The sequence below is a fragment of the Mycteria americana genome, chromosome 1, assembly GCF_035582795.1.
Source record: "Mycteria americana isolate JAX WOST 10 ecotype Jacksonville Zoo and Gardens chromosome 1, USCA_MyAme_1.0, whole genome shotgun sequence".
In the NCBI taxonomy this organism is placed as follows: Eukaryota; Metazoa; Chordata; class Aves; order Ciconiiformes; family Ciconiidae; genus Mycteria; species Mycteria americana.
The window spans coordinates 90,861,026-90,876,366 of NC_134365.1; the positions used below are offsets into that span (position 1 = coordinate 90,861,026).

At 49.4% G+C, this 15,341-nt stretch overlaps 1 protein-coding gene across 2 annotated transcripts; it reads left to right on the top strand.

The window, feature by feature from the left end:
- Positions 1-2,156: 2,156 nt before the first annotated feature.
- Positions 2,157-15,185, top strand: VTCN1 (V-set domain containing T cell activation inhibitor 1). Of its 2 annotated transcripts, XM_075511943.1 has the most exons (6): positions 2,157-2,342; positions 7,333-7,397; positions 8,888-9,235; positions 12,071-12,349; positions 13,047-13,213; positions 13,863-15,183. In XM_075511943.1, the coding sequence occupies exons 1-5, from the start codon at positions 2,311-2,313 to the stop codon at positions 13,166-13,168; spliced, it is 846 nt and encodes a 281-aa protein (XP_075368058.1). In that variant the 5' UTR covers positions 2,157-2,310; the 3' UTR covers positions 13,169-13,213; positions 13,863-15,183. The 2 variants fall into 2 exon arrangements, with proteins under 2 accessions (XP_075368058.1, XP_075368051.1); XM_075511936.1 differs by having other exon boundaries at positions 13,047-15,185.
- Positions 15,186-15,341: the final 156 nt, after the last annotated feature.

The window sequence follows — 15,341 nt, forward strand, 5'->3', positions numbered from 1 at the left end:
TCCAGCATGGAAATAACCCAATCATTGACTGGGTGGTGAGGTGTGCTGTAGCTACGACCTGGAGTTAACTGGTGCACTGCACCAGAGGTAGCTGTAAATCAGGTGTCACCAAGGGCAACAGGATATTTCTTAATGTGCATTTCCCGCCAGGCCCCTATGGCCTAGAGCTATTCTTAGCTTCTAGTAATGCTCTGCTAAATTATGACAAGTTTAGTAATCAGCAGAATACTACAAAATAAATCAGATTTCTTTTTTCAGATTAAAAAGGGCTATTCCATGCTAAAGCAGAAGGGAAGTGAAAACCATATAAAGTCGGCTTTTAAACTATTGCAACAACCAAAGAGCAACAGTGATTCTCAGGTGAAAGATTTCCACTCCTCAGTTTCATTCAGAAGCCACAGGATGAAGGATGTGCTTTCAGTAACAGCCAAGATTGGAGCATTAGAAGTAGGTCCTGTTGAACAGGACCTCTGCCACAGACCTTGCACAGGGCCTTCAGGTAGCTTCTCTACCTGGAGAGCAATTAGCTTCACAGTCAAGCACTCACGTTGAAGTAGCACATGAACGGCTGAGTAAACCCAATGGCTAGTCACTCTTGAAAGGAGAAGGTCCCACCCTGGCTTCTCTGTCCTTGCTGCAGGCCATGCAGTCCTGCCACACCAGCAGTATCACTAGGTATGACTCTCCTCTGACCACATGGGGAGCCAATTCCACTCCCTAACCCAGCAGGAAACCATTTGCTTTCTAGTTTTAATTTGTTTCCTAGCAGGTGAGTAGGCTTAGTGGAGGTTCAGCTCTGTGGTCTCATCAATGCAAGGTGGTGGGACATGGGAGGAGGTTCAACACAAGCTGTGACATGTAACTTCATCCTGGCATGAGGAGGCTTGAAGTGGTGGGTCCTGGGTGCTAAATGCCTTGGAATACAGTTTGCTGACTTGGATGCCTGTACAAGAGCCACAGCCCCTTCCAGTCCCCTCTCTGCTGGCTAGAAAAGTCTGTTATGTGTCGTGCACCACATCTGGCTATGTTCATCCCTTGTAGAGGTGAACAGGCTCTTTTGGAGTTGGACTGTAGTCTAAAAGACTAAGCACACACTTCTCAAATCTCACCCATGCACAGTTAGAAGGCTGCTGTGCCCCTCAGGGCATTGTAAGCCCTCCTGAACCCTACTCAGCCTTTGCAGCTGGTTTGGTCATCACTGACCAGTATTAATTGGTCTTGATTTTAACTTCTGGTTGTTGCAGAGGAAGTAATTTGGCTTTTGTTAGGTGCCTAACTATTCCCAGTTCCTCTGGGCATTCTCAGCTCTGCACAGGAAAGCTGTTCACTCCCACTAACCATCCAAACTTGCTGTAGATGGCTATGGACTGTCCAAAGTTCCCCTTTCCCCATCCTCCCTGGAATGCAGTCCAGACGTAGATGACAGGAATCACAGGTTCCCCTTCAGGAAACTGAACACAGTGGTGCAAGCTGCCTTCCCTTTTCTGCTCTTTCACAACCCCTCTGCGCTTTTCAACCTCTTATGCCCAAGACCCCTCCCCCAGCCTTGAGTGAGACCAAGCACAGAGGGAAAGGCTTGCAGGGTCTGTGCCAGTTTCTTTTCTTTACATGCTCTGATGTCCACCATAATGGCAGATCTGAGAACAGCAGAAACTGGCCTTGGGGAGGAGAAGTAGTTTGGTCTGGAGGAGTTCAGTGGAAGAAAACAGCAGTCAGAAAAGAGGCCACTGCTGAACCTGTGTGGCTCTGATAGCACTGCTGAGCCTGGAGGAGCCTCTTAGCACAGCACAGAGAGGCAGGGGAAGATGCACATTGCGAATGGGGCCAGGAAGGGGACCCGCAGGTGCGACCTCTGTGCCCAGTGCCAAAGCATGATTAGATTTCAGCAAGGAGACCTGAGCTAGTCCTGGATATAACGCAACCCACCAGTGATGAGTGAGCTGTGGATCCGCATGGGAGACTGCTGCACTCTGACCCCAGGATTCGCTGGCTACCAAATCATGAGCTGTGTTATTTTCTGTTTTAAATCAGACATGTTTCTTTAATGGATGGTGTAGGAGGTCTCTTCTGTTGTCCCAGTGACTAACCAGGCCTCCCTGCTTTTGACTGGCCTGGTGGGGGGAGCTGAGATGCTCACTGCTTCCTCATTCCTCAGAGTTCACTGCTTGGGCTCACCACTCCTTAGCTGAGTTCAGTTATTTAAGCAGGACAGCCCAGGAGAATATATCATGCGAAGGACAGGGGCTGTGCTGAACACTGTGAGACCTTTGGGCACCTGGTGTTTGGCCTGTCTTCGTAGGTGCCGTGACCATGGCATCCCAAGGCCAGGTCATTTTCTGGAGGTATGGCATTATCTGCATCTGCTTTGGGAGAGAGGAGGGAGGGAATTGCATTTTCCAGATGCCTCGGCTGTATCACCCTGCTGCCAGGAGCTTTCAAGACAGGAGTTCTTTGCAGCTCGACTCTATACTGCACTCACCCAGGCTACTTAAATACTGGTACAGCTTCTTTTACACAATCTGTAAGGCCATGTAGCTGTCAGACACCCATGTGCAGGTCATCAACTGTAGCCAGGATGGAAATGTGTGTCCTAGACACTGTGCCTGGCTGGAATACGCTACCTCAGATTTGAATGCTGTGGTGGGTCGGGCTATCAATGGCTTGAGAAAGGCTCTGTGTTCCTGCTGTTGTATGTTGGGGTATCAATAGCTTGAGGAAGGCTCTGTGTTCCTTCTGCTGCCCTCAGACAGTCACTTACATCTCCATCCAATCGGTGTGCTGTGGGCAGGAAGGCAAAAGCTGTCCTACAGCAAACTTCCTTGCTGTGTGGGTCAGGAGTAAGAGCTGGGAAGATGTGCAAACTGGTTTGTGCCTCTTGTTTCAATGAGCCTGTTTCCTTTGGAGCTATTGACCAAGTCCTGGTGAACTACAGTCAGAAAAAGAAGCATTGTGGGGAAGGCCATAAAAATATCTACCTCGTATCCTTATGTCCTGATTAGTTGCAAATAACCCCCTCCAGATGGCTAAATTAGTTGGCAAACTTGCTTCAGCCTCTGATGAATGTGTACCAGGCTTGCATCTAAACCTGACTGCTTGAACAGAGCCACCAACAAGCTACGTCTCTTTATCCCAGGTATGGGCTCTTCCAGGCTGGATGGAGGTAAAGGCTCCAGTGAGGTGTGTGAGACATCCCTGCTTGCATTTATTCTGTGAAAAAGGTTTCAGCTGTTACGAGTATCTGTCCCACCTAAGCTGAACAGCAGCAGGAAGAAGGACAGTCCACATGTGAACAGAAGAGACTTCTCATGCATGAGCCATGCTCCAGCTTTCTCACATGGAGCATCAAGGAAGAACTAAATAGTAATATTATCTGCACCTTTTCACTGATGAAAGTGAGATCACTAGTAGACATAATATAACATGGTGTAAATATCCATGGGGCATCGTATTCCTCATGTGTCTGGAATGCACGTAATAACCAGCTCTGTTATTCTCAAGAGGCAGCCCAGCTGGCTTTTGTCAGGGAAATGCAATAACTGATGGCTGTGAAAAAATGAACGCCTACCCCTTGCTGCTCTGAGAACCATCCTCTGGCTCTGCCAGCACCTCTGCCTGCCCTGGGCAGTGGCGTGCAGCCAGACAGCAGCAGGTTACTGGAAGCAGCAGGCTTCTTCAAGGCCATTGGCTTCTTCAGGCTAATCTTGAAATGCAGAAATAGCCCAGAGAGAGGGGTGAATTTTCCAGGAAGCTTCAGAGGAGCAGTGGGAGATTTATATTGATTTTCAGGAAAAAAACCAAAACAAAACACCTCAATAAAATTGAGGCGCTGAGAAAAGTTGAGCTCTGCAATCATTAACTGCTTATTGGAACGGAAAACCCTTCCTTTTGGGTTAGCCCTGCCATGCTATTTCTTTTCCACAGTAAGCTTTGATATAAGGAGGAAGGCAGGGGACCTTCAATCTCTTAATCTTCCAGGTTTTTTGATCCTCACACCTCTAAGCCCCTTCCCAAGGGAAAGCTTACTCTGCATGGAGCTAGAGATCAGGAGGATTAAGCCTCTGCTGCCTGTCAAGGCAGGGCTGCGAGCCTCTCTCTGTCTCCTGTGCTCAGCAGCATTCAGGCTGCGCAGAGCTGCGGGCAAAACCCTGTTTGGCTGATCAGGAATGGGACCAAGGAAAAGAGGGTAGGATGTGTGGAGCAGCATCCTGCAGGCTGCCAAAGTGCTGCTGTGAACCGAGGGCAGTGTCAGGGCTCTGACTTGTGCAGCCCCAGCCATCTGCATCAGCCAGTTTCCATGCCTCTGAAATGCTGTAAGTATGAGGGGTGCTGATGCACAGAAAATTGCTTTTTGCTTGAACTGCTGGACTGGACTGTTGTGAAACACAGCTACCGTCAGCATGTGGCTGGGTTGCCAGCTTCCTCTTGTTTGTTCACCCTGCACTCCAGATCAACTCAATACGCACAGGGGGCTCACAGGCAAATATTTTTAAGGCCCTTGTGATTCTTGGATCTTACAGTTTCTGTGGAGGAAACTCCAAAGGGCCTGATATCCCCTTGTCCCTGGCAAGGGGTGTTGAAGTGGGCAGTGGCATCCAGGTACCCAAAATTGCCATCTCCCCTGTAACAAATAAGCAGATTTTTCTGTCAGCCCTGCTGCTGCCTTGAACCAGGGGTGGGAAGCACCTCTCTGGTGCTTTGCATCTCTGGATGCAAAGCTAGCGAGGCTTTGCAGCTATGGGGGCAGGTGGCGCCAGCAGGGGACAAAAGTGTTGGTGCTGGCCTGTTAGTGCTGGTTTGCGTTTGTCTGTGAGCGAGCTGATGACGGTTTTGCCTGGCACGGTGCTAAGGCAGAGGTGGTGTTCAGGCCAGAGGGTCCTTTTGAGGACTGGGGGCAAGCATGGTGGCACCTGAATCATTCAGGGACTGCACAGGAGGGCATCCAGGCTGCTTGTCCCCTGCCATACCCCCTCTGGCATTTATTCATGAAATCCTCCATAACCTGCAGGCAGCATCCCTCGGCTCCCAGCCATTTCTCCCCTGCCCAGTCTCGGGAAGAAGGATTTTAATCTAGAGGCGTGAGGGTGTCACAGCCACTGTGAGACGGGATGGCTGCCACTTCCTCCAGGCATATGTGCTCTGGGTCTAAGCCTGTGCTTCCCAAGTGTGACAGCTGAGGCTGATCATGGCAACCTTGGCTGAGTTTACAGCAACTATCTTGCTCTGAGATCAGCTCTGTAGAAACTGGTGGAGCTCCTCAAGGAGGTAGATATTATTCAGCATGTGCAAAAGGCTTGGTATCTGTCCTGGAATAAGAAAGCACAGCGTTGTCCCACAGTGAGCCTGGCCGAGACCCCGAGTGACTTGGGGTTGAGCCCTGTGGGACATGACAAGCCTCCACCGGGAGCTGTCATGCTGCAGGATCTGCGTGAGCCAACAAAGTCCTCATCTCGCAGGCTCCCAGGGGAGGTGGTGGCTGGTGATGGGTCTCTGTCTGCCTGATGCCCGTGGCTGGAGGATATCTGCTGCTTTCCTCCCCAGTGGGGTCAGCTGTGACTGCAGTTGCAGGGCACCAGGAGGGGGCTGGTGGAGAACTGCTGTCCACCCTGGTCTCGAGTGAAAGCTGGTGAGAATGGGAAGGAAGCCAAACGCATGACACCTCCCAACTCTGAGGGCGTCTAGGCAGGGGGGGCTTGGTATGGATGTGAATGTATATATGGACTCGTATGAACCTTTATATGGACTTATGGCACACTCGTGATGAAATACACAGTTCTGATCCCTTCTCCTGAGCATGCTGGCATGTGCAGACAGGGCTCCCTCAGACAACTTTCCACTGGCTTTAAGGATGAGGATGGAAGGGAGACAGTGGGAGGACAAGCAGACCTTCTGCAACATCTCCCCTCCTCTCCTTCCCCTCTTTCAAGCCATCTTCCCTTTCTCCCATCCCTGCTGCTCGCTGCAGGAGGGGCTTGTTCACATGGTGCAACTCCTTAGAGCTCCATATCAGCCCCGTAATCCTGGCATCTGCGGTGATTGAGGTGCAATTGTGCAAGTAACTGATGCAAACACGCGTTAATGGTGGGAGGAGTTGTACGGACACCAATGGGCTCTTGTGCGGGAGGGTGCCCGATGTGTTGAGAAAGAGTGTGCTGCAAGCCAGTGAACACAGCTGAAGCAGAGCAGCTATTTTTGTGTGGGCAGGAGGGCTGTGACATCTTGCAGCCTGGTCCTGCCTGGGAATGAGATGGGAAGAGGCAGCTTGGGAGTTTCTGTGTACAACGGGGCAAAACAAGCTCGGGACTGGCAGCCCCGGATGCTGGTGTGGTGGCCATGGCCTGTGCCTGTGCCTCCTGCAGCACAGCTCCATCCAGTGCCCTGCCGGGCTTGGGGAAGGGGGAAAGTCCCCCGTGAGGACCTCCTGTGGCTCTCTGAGCTTCTCCTCCGGTAGTCCTGAGCAGGGCTGAGCCCAGCAAGCCTGTGAGACTGTTGGGCATGAGCGCATGAGCTGCTCGCCCCATGATGTATCTGTGGGGTTTTGTGGGGAGCTGCTTCAGGGATTGCTCCAGTGGGGAGCTGAGGTTGATGCCACAACCCCCAGTCCATGTGACAGTGCATGCAGGACCGTGTGTGACAGCTCCACCAGCTGTGGTGGGAACCTGCACCAGGTCACACTTACAGGTCTGTCTGAGCCGGGGCTGTGCCGGAGATGGGTTGCGCTCAGCAAGGCTCAAGCTGTGCTGCTCCATGCCGTGCTGCCTGTCACCTCCTCTACTGGGGCTGCTCTGCCTGTGTGGCTTGGCAAGTGGTCGTCTTCTCCTCAGCTTCTCATTTGACAGCCACTTATCCATCTGCACATGGGGCATCCCCAAACCAGCCAGCTCACAGACCTGGCCCTGTTTCCAGCCCCCTTCCTGCCCACTGCCTGGCTTGTACCGGGTGTCACCTGGGGTCAGGAGCCTGCCTCAGTGCTCTGTTCACCTCCCTGGGCAACTGATCCCTCACAAGTGCCAGCAGGGACTGCTTGGCTTGCTTATGCACCAGGGGATGCAGAGAGGAATATCCTCCACTGGACCTGCTGCCTTCTTCCAAAGGCAAAACCTGGGTCTCCTCTCCTCCTGCCACATGGTCCCCCACCTTTGATGGTGAGTGCTCGCCCTGGTGTTCATCACTACCACGGTCATGTGCTTCACTGGTCCACCTTGCTCTAGGTCTGTGGCTTACCTGCCTCGACTGCCTTCCTGCCAGCGGCTCTGCAGATGTGCACCGTAGGCGTAGGGTGTGAAAGGAGGTGGGCTGTGCGGTAATGTTGTCCTTTCTTTTCTCCCCAAATAGCATGACTATAGTCATTATCATCCTGGCTGTGGTGATTGCCCTGATCATCGGGTTTGGTGTCTCAGGTATGTGACTGCTCAGATTTCTTGCTGTTACTGGTGGGGTGATGAACTTCTTCCCGGCCGCTACCTCCATGTCTCCATCCTGTGCATGGGCTGAGGTGTGATCTTGCGTGTAAGTGCCACCTATGACCCTTTAACAAAGGCTTGCTTTATAAAGCAAGATGGCTTGCTTTATAAATACCAGATGGCTGAATTAAGACTGCACAGGCGACTTCGGTTCTGGCCTTTCTCAACAAGGTATCACTCCATGGCATTAAACCACAAGGAGCTGTGCTCTCCTAAGATACTGTGAGCTCTTGTAGGTTTTAAATAGTGCAGAGATTTTTTTACACACACGTACACACGCACGCACGCTCAGGGTGGATTAGAAGACACCAGCACTTGGCACTCAGAGCTGAGTGAGGAAATCTGTGTTGGCTCTTAATTTCTGGGAAAACTTGTCAGTGGGCCTGTCCCAGGCTACAGCTGTGCATGTGTGAGCCCTGGCACTGTGGGGCAGCTCTGTTTTGCCCTGGGAAGTGAATACCTGATCTCTGCTTTCACAGCAGCAATTAGGGCTTTTTTTGTTTGTTTGTTTGTTTTTAGTTATATCTGGTGTGTTAGCAACTGAAACATTCAACTCCATCTGTTGCTCCATGGGAAGCCAGCTGAGGCAAGGGGCCAATAAGTATAGCACAACCTGTGCTGCTGGAGATGTAGTGCTGTGTTAGCTGAAATTTCCTTGGGCTTGGAGCCCTAAACCTACACATACAGAAAGTCCTGCATTTACTGTGCTCCTTCTCCCAGATAGGAGGAGATGATGGTATTTATTGCGAAGCTGGGCAGCATCTGTCAGGATGGGGCACATTCCCCTGCTCCTTCAACAAAAATGTGTTGCTTTGGTGTTGGCCAAAATGCAGCCTCCTTGGGATGCTTAGGGAAAGGCTGCATGGGAAAGAGGACCTGGCCCCGGGAAGGAGCTAATTCTCAAGCTCACTGCTTAGGATTTGACTTGAGAAGCAATCTGTGTCCCCAGGGAAGAGAAATGCTGACTTTTCGTAAATGAAAGAAAACAGTTTGGATTCCAGTAAGGGCGAAAGAGCAGCCTCCTACTTCTCTGCCAGCATTATGCCTTGCAATCACATTTATATTGCATAAAGGGAGATCCCAACTAAGACAAGACACAAAAATCACGCTCTTCTGGCAGCTGCAAAGAGAAAAATCACTGATACATATAAGTAAGCAAGAAAACACTATGCAAATTCTTCTCAAATAAAAGGAGCTACTTTTTGAAGCAGACTGCCTGCTAAAGAAATGCTCCTGTGCTTTATCTTGGTATATAAGCAATGGGAATTGACCTCTGCTAGCAGCACTGGTAGCTGCTACTGGTGTCCTTGCAATGTGCCAGTGCCCGTTCAGCCTCGGGGTCGGTGCACAACAGCTGCAGGGCAGTCTGGCCTTTCTCCATGCTCACTGCCTCGCCTTCCTCATGCTGCCTTGCTTTGTCCTTGCAGGAAAACACTCCATCAGCGTCACGGCGCTGACATCTCCAGGGAACATTGGCCAGCGTGGCATCCTGGGCTGCACTTTTGAGCCCGACATCCAGATGGGCAGCATAGTGATCCGGTGGGCCAAGGCGGGAGTAGCGGGGCTGGTTCACGAGTTTAAAGGAGGAAAGGACCACCTGCAAGAGCAAGACGCGTCGTTTCAGGGCCGCACGGCGGTGTTCGTGGACCAGGTGATCGGTGGCAACGCTTCCCTGGAGCTGAGGGACGTGCAGCTCTCTGATGCCGGCACCTACCGGTGCTCTGTCACCACGGCCAGAGGGAGCGGAGCGGCAGTGCTGCAGTACAGGACGGGAGGTGAGGGGTAAAAGAAAGAAAATCCTGCTGCAAAACGCAGGCTAATGTGGCTCAGTTAGACCTACCTGTGGTTATGCCGATGCTAGAGGCTGTGTGAGCAGCACCAACTCCTCCAGCACCCACCATCGAGCCTTGCACCCTTGAGTAGGACTGCGGTATTTTTGTTTTTTTTTCCAGAGGTGTTTATGGCCTTACCCACTCTTTCCACATCCTCGTTCCAGAAAAGATTATTATTTTAATGCACTCAGTTGTCTTTTTTCTTCTATTTACCACACGTAGTCTACCAGATACTTAACTAACTATAAAGAGCCCCTAAGAATGGGATTAGCTAATTGATCTTATAAAGATTCAGATTTTATACTTACTAAAGATAAAATGATAGCTTTTTCTGTCTAGATTAAGATATATTTCCAGCCAGGAGAAATGCTGCATAGTAAAAATTATAGCCTATTTAATATCTTTTTTCTGTTTTTCTAATGTATTCAGTTTTTCAAAATGGCTATCAAAGCAACAAACAGCCTATATCATAGTTATCTTAAGTATTACATATTTGCTAGAGTTAATTGTTTACATTGTTATGAGTCAACCTTAAGACATGCACAGCCACTGCTGAATTTTCACTTGTGGGTCCTTAATTCTTCTGAACCCTCTGGGCTTGGCCATCATGTTCACCGCTGGCACAAAGCAATACACTTCCACTGAACTCAGCAGCGTTTCACCTGTTTGTGTCACCTCTGGGTCTTTCTAATGAAATTGTGGTGAGTTACACTAACTATACAACGGTGATAACGTGAGCCGGCACAGGTAGGTGGTCTTAGTGTTTCTCTGGCTGGCTTTTCCTGGCACCCCTGAGGTCCCAGCACATCCCTTGAACTCAGGGGTTGGCACAGTAGAGTGGGTCCATGACCTTCCAGGGAATATTTCTAAGGTAGCCAAGAGAATGGTTAGAAAGGAGGAAAAAAAAATCTTCACGGCTCTCCAAATGTTGGGGAGTCAGTCCTCCAGGAGAGATCTAGAAACCACCAGGTCTTCACACTCTTCCAGTGAGATGACTTTGGCTGCAGTAACAAATCACCTCCCAAAGGGTCACCTCATGTTGGGGACTGATAGATGAACCACTTCAGGGTCTCCTGCAGACTGCAGTCTTTGCACCCTCTCCCTCACCACTGCGACCGGTGTTGCTGCCCAACAGCTCAAATTGGGAGAGGAAAAACTGTCAGACGTCTCCAGGTCAAGGAAAGACAGTTTTAGGACGGGTGACTGCATATGTGGTGAGGCCAGCTGTACTGGCAGCATGGGGGGGTTCCTCTGTGCTTCAGGCCAGTCATGGCAGGACAGTAGTAACCAGCAGAGCTCTTGAATGAGACAGGCTGCTTTTCTGCAGGTCCAGTCTCCTCCTTTGGCCCAGCAGAGCCAAAGCACCAGGAGGTGGGCACCAGCTTCTGTGCAGAAGCTTGTGACAGATGTCTTGGAGATGCAGACACTTTTCCATGTCACTGACAGGGAGTCTGTCTTGGGACAGAAAGGTAATATGAGACTTGGTGTCACAGGAACATCTGGCCAGCATCATTTCACACAGTCTCCCATTTCTTATTGAAAGTGTGTTTTCTGCCCTGTTGCTACGTGAAGCACTTCCCCAAGCAGTGAAAAAAAGGCTGCTGGGCTCACAGGCCCCTTATCGTGCAATGGCAAGGATGCAAGAACTGCTTGAGACTACGGCAGGTAACCGCAAGGCCAGAGGGCTTTGGCTCACGTCTGAGGCATGCTTAAGTCCCACGGGGAATTGGTCTCCTACCCTTACCTGAAACCTTGTGAACCTGCCTGATTTTGTGTTGCTTGATTTGATGTTCAAGGTAACCCACACAGAAAAGGCATTAGAGAGAACACGTGAAATGCTGTATTAGGTTTTATTTCCATTGAAATCAGTCAACTCTGCTCTCCTAAAAAGCTGCTGTTTGCTCTTCACCTATGTGCATGTAAGAAATACAGTGAATGTACTGAGGTATCTTTTTCTAGGAGACTGAGACTAAGAAAGTTTTATCTGAGATGGCCTTGGCTTTAAAACACAGCTGAGTTTGCAATGGGCTTCAAACGTTTCGTTTAATCCAGGGATGTTGGTGTAAATCCTGCAGCTCAGGCCACACCTTAGTCTGCCCTCAGCCTCAGCAGGTGCAGACAGAGCTTCCCTTGGCTGCAGCCCCATTTAGCGTCAGAGTCACAACACGAAGCTGTAGGTGTTGGTCAGGCTCCCTTCTCAGTCAGCAGAGAGGGTGAGTCATCTTCCCCTTCCCCTGGCCTCTGATAACAGCAATCACTTTTGGCATGCCTCTCCCTGCCGAGAATAGCAGGTGCCTCCTTTCAGCCACCTGCCTTCAGCAGAGGTGAGCGGAGCTGTGCCAGCTGCAGCTCCTGCCTGGGCAAGCCGGGTGTTCGGCAGACATGGGCAGTCTCAGGCTGGCCAGACCCTGAGCTCAGTCTCCTCTGGGAGCTTGGATGTCCAGGAGCTCTTGGGAAATGCTTAGTTTATGAGCCTGGGACCCAGCTTGTAATTGTTAAGAAGAATTACTTAGACACTAAAGCTGTGCCATGACCTCAACAGATCTTGTCAAATGGGACTGCCTTGTCCTAGGAGTTTTTAGGTCCCCTGTAGTCATCCCCCTGTAGCACAACCTATACAGACCTCTGACCCTCAGCGTTTGGTTTGGCTACCTGTGATGCTGAGCAGCAAGTACTCTAGAAATACTTGGGACTGACTGGCAGATGCAGTTGGGTGTTTCACGCCCAGTCCTAGACATTTGCTGTTTTCTGACTCTCTCCCTGTTTTCCCTCCCAAAGCCTTCAGCACCCCCAAAGTCCATGTGGAGAACAGCAGCAGCGGGGACATGGTGCAGTGTGAAGCACCACGCTGGTTCCCTCGACCCGCCGTGCGCTGGACAGCCTACAGCGACGCTGGGGAGTACCTACCTCATGTTGCCAACACCAGCTACGAGCTGAACGCTGAAAACATCACTCTGAAAGTGGTTTCCTTTCTGCACAACATTACTGCTAACGCCACCTACACCTGCGTGATTGAAAACAACATTGCCAAGGCTACAGGCAACATCAAAGTGACAGGTAGCGTTTAACACCACGCAGAGACCACAGGAGCGGGGGAGAAGAGGGTTTAAACAGTGCGCCTGTGTGTGTCGGGGGGCTCCTGCAGCACCTGTGTCAGTCAAGGAAGGAACTGAAATCCGTGGCTAATCCAAGCACCTCCCTCTCTGTCCCTGGGATGAAGGAAAGGGTCTGTGTTTGGTCCTGCTATTTCAGATGTTTTTCATGGTAACGATTGCCCCCTTGGCACAGGGGACAGAACTGCCAGGGAATGGGAAGGAAGGAAGGATACACTTCAAAAGAATGTATTCCTTTGAATGTTAACCAAACCCAAACCAACAACCAAAACCCTCAACTTTTGACACTTTCTTTAGCTAGTTCAACTTAGATCCCTTTTGTGTACCAAACCAGCAGGCCCCTTTAGCTGTTACTAATGACAATCTCTTTGACTCCAGCCCACACCCTTTATTTAAAAGGCCATCTTATTCACAGGAAAGCCAACTTTCCAAAAAGCCTGGATATCTTTTCCTGTTCTACATGAGAAGGGTCATAGCTCTTCTACAGTGGGGACTTCATAGCAGTCGGTCTCCAGCACAAGAGGCAGGGTCTATCTTTATCAATACTCAGAAAAATGGGGAGGAATAAATATACATACTCATTTTGCCTTCCCTGCTGCGCTCCCCCATTCTGGTAGCCTCTCACTCTTCTTCTGCTGCAGATTTCAGCATTACAAGGGGGACCAACTTGCAGCTGATGAACCTGAACACAGAGTCAGTGTCCTCCTCCCTTCCAGTCTGTCACTGGATGCTTCTGCTTCCCCTGTATCTGCTGTCGATATAAAGCCTCTATAAAACAATCAGAAACACTGCTGGACCTGGAGGTAAGCTTGGAAAGGGAAACTCATAAGCATATATGCTCAGTATAAGTATACGTAGGCCCTCTTTCTGAGTTTTGTTACAGCAGCAGACCTATCTCAAGCCTGCCAGAACAGCAGGACGTGTCTTTGCCCTGTGCCCATCCTTTCCCCATCCCCAGCTTTAGGTGGGACGCATGGCTTCTCCCATCACTTTCTGCAACTTTAGATTCTTCTCTTACACTCTTGACTGTCATCTCTTACTCGCCCTCTCAATCTCTTTTGCTTCCCTCCTCAACCTTCTCTGTGACCCGAAAGATAGACGTCTTGCTTGCTGCTCTGCGCACTCACTGAACCTTGGCTACAGTTCATGGCTGCAAGGCAGTGTAGAGTCAAAGCACAGGACAACTGCCTTTAGTATTCACCAGCTTTGGCTTTGGGTGGTAGGCTCTAGAGGTAAACTGGTGATGAAGTGGAGAGCTACAGAAAATCAGCTGAAAGGAACATCTCTGTCTTTCTATGCAGAACCCTGATGGCAGGACACGCTTCATGCTTTCCTCCCTCTTGGGCCGAGAACTTTAAGAGCTCCTCCCAGTTCCAGAGCATGTAGTAGCACAAACATGAAGCCAGCTGATTTCTCTCTTGTATTATTATTTCTTACCCGTGCCAACAACAAGATACTTTGGCTTCAGAAAAAGAGCGAGGAACATGATAAGGAGAGTTGCATAAATAAAGGAAAAACTCTGATCACAGGAACGAGATGTGTTCTCTTGTCTGAAGTAACCCAGTGACCAGAACTCTCATCACAGACAGAAGCTCAGAGACAAACAGGAAAAGGGTTTCCTGCAATACATCTGAGAGCTGGTCCTTCAAACTCAGGGTACCAAAAGCAAGCAAATCTTAGTTCCCCCCAAACAAATTTGATTCATCCATCTCATGTCCTGTGATTCTCAGAATGTACTAATAAAACTGTAAATAAGAGAGCCAGTTAATCTAGTCAGTCTTCTCAGAAGACTGTAATCAAAATCCTCTTCTGACAAAGATGTTGTGAATGGCAAAACACTGATGGATTAGAAAATAGCCAATAGGCTTGGAATAAGGGTTAGGTCTTCAACCTGGCAAAGGCAAACAGCCTATATGAGGACTGATGATTGCATTTGTAACGTGAAATAAAAGAGAAACAGGTGAGTAGCAAGTGTGGCAGCAGGCAGAAGAAAAGCATACATAATGAGGAGGAAAAGAGGGAGACTAGTAAGATACTACTGGAAAGTTCAAATTCAGAAGTAAAAACAGTTATTAAACATAGTTACAACTATAGAGACAAATTTGCCTTTTTTGTTTTTAAATAAGTCTCTGTTATCTGGCACTTCCTATCTATTTCTGTAGCACTGTCTGTCACTATGTTATTCGTATTACAGGACTACTTTCAGTTGCACTTTTAAATCAGGTTTTGATCTCTTATGATCTCATCACTTACAGTCAACATTTTCCTCAGGCTGAGAGGGGTTTTTTTGTTTGCTTTTTTTTTGGTTTTGTTTTGTTTTCTTTGGGGATGGCGGGGGGCAAGCTTCAGCAAAATCATTACCATTTCACAGAAAGCATCTACAGAAAAAAAGACTGTCACAGCAAAACTTGTGTAGACCGTTGCTCTAAGCTGTTTTGGCAACCTTCTTAAGGATGGAGTCGCAGAACTTTGTTGAATGGTGGCACCTGTCAGGTCTGGTGCCACTCGTGCTTTGGTCTTAGAAGTGGCCAGCAAGCCTTGAGAGGGAAGATACTTTACACATGCTCAATAAACCCACCACCTGAAGTTTAATATAAGGCTCAAACTCGGGATGAAAGGGGAAAGGCAGGGGGAAACACTGAACAAACAAAACCCAAAACAGAGTAGCTGTCTGCACACAGAATAAGGTGGGGAAGTAATTGTGTGTGGAATTTACTAACCTATAGCACAAGATGAAGGATCTGGATGTTATTTTGCCAAAAGCAGTGCAGAACATTTGGTCATCACTGCAAGCAGACGGGAGAGGAATCTCTTCAAATGGTGATCTCCCACATATTGTATTGGTTAGTCTGCCGTGCCACCATAGATACTGGCACATGCCGCTGCAGTCATCCCCTTCCTAATCAGGAACAGATGGGCAAGCGTGTAGCATGTTG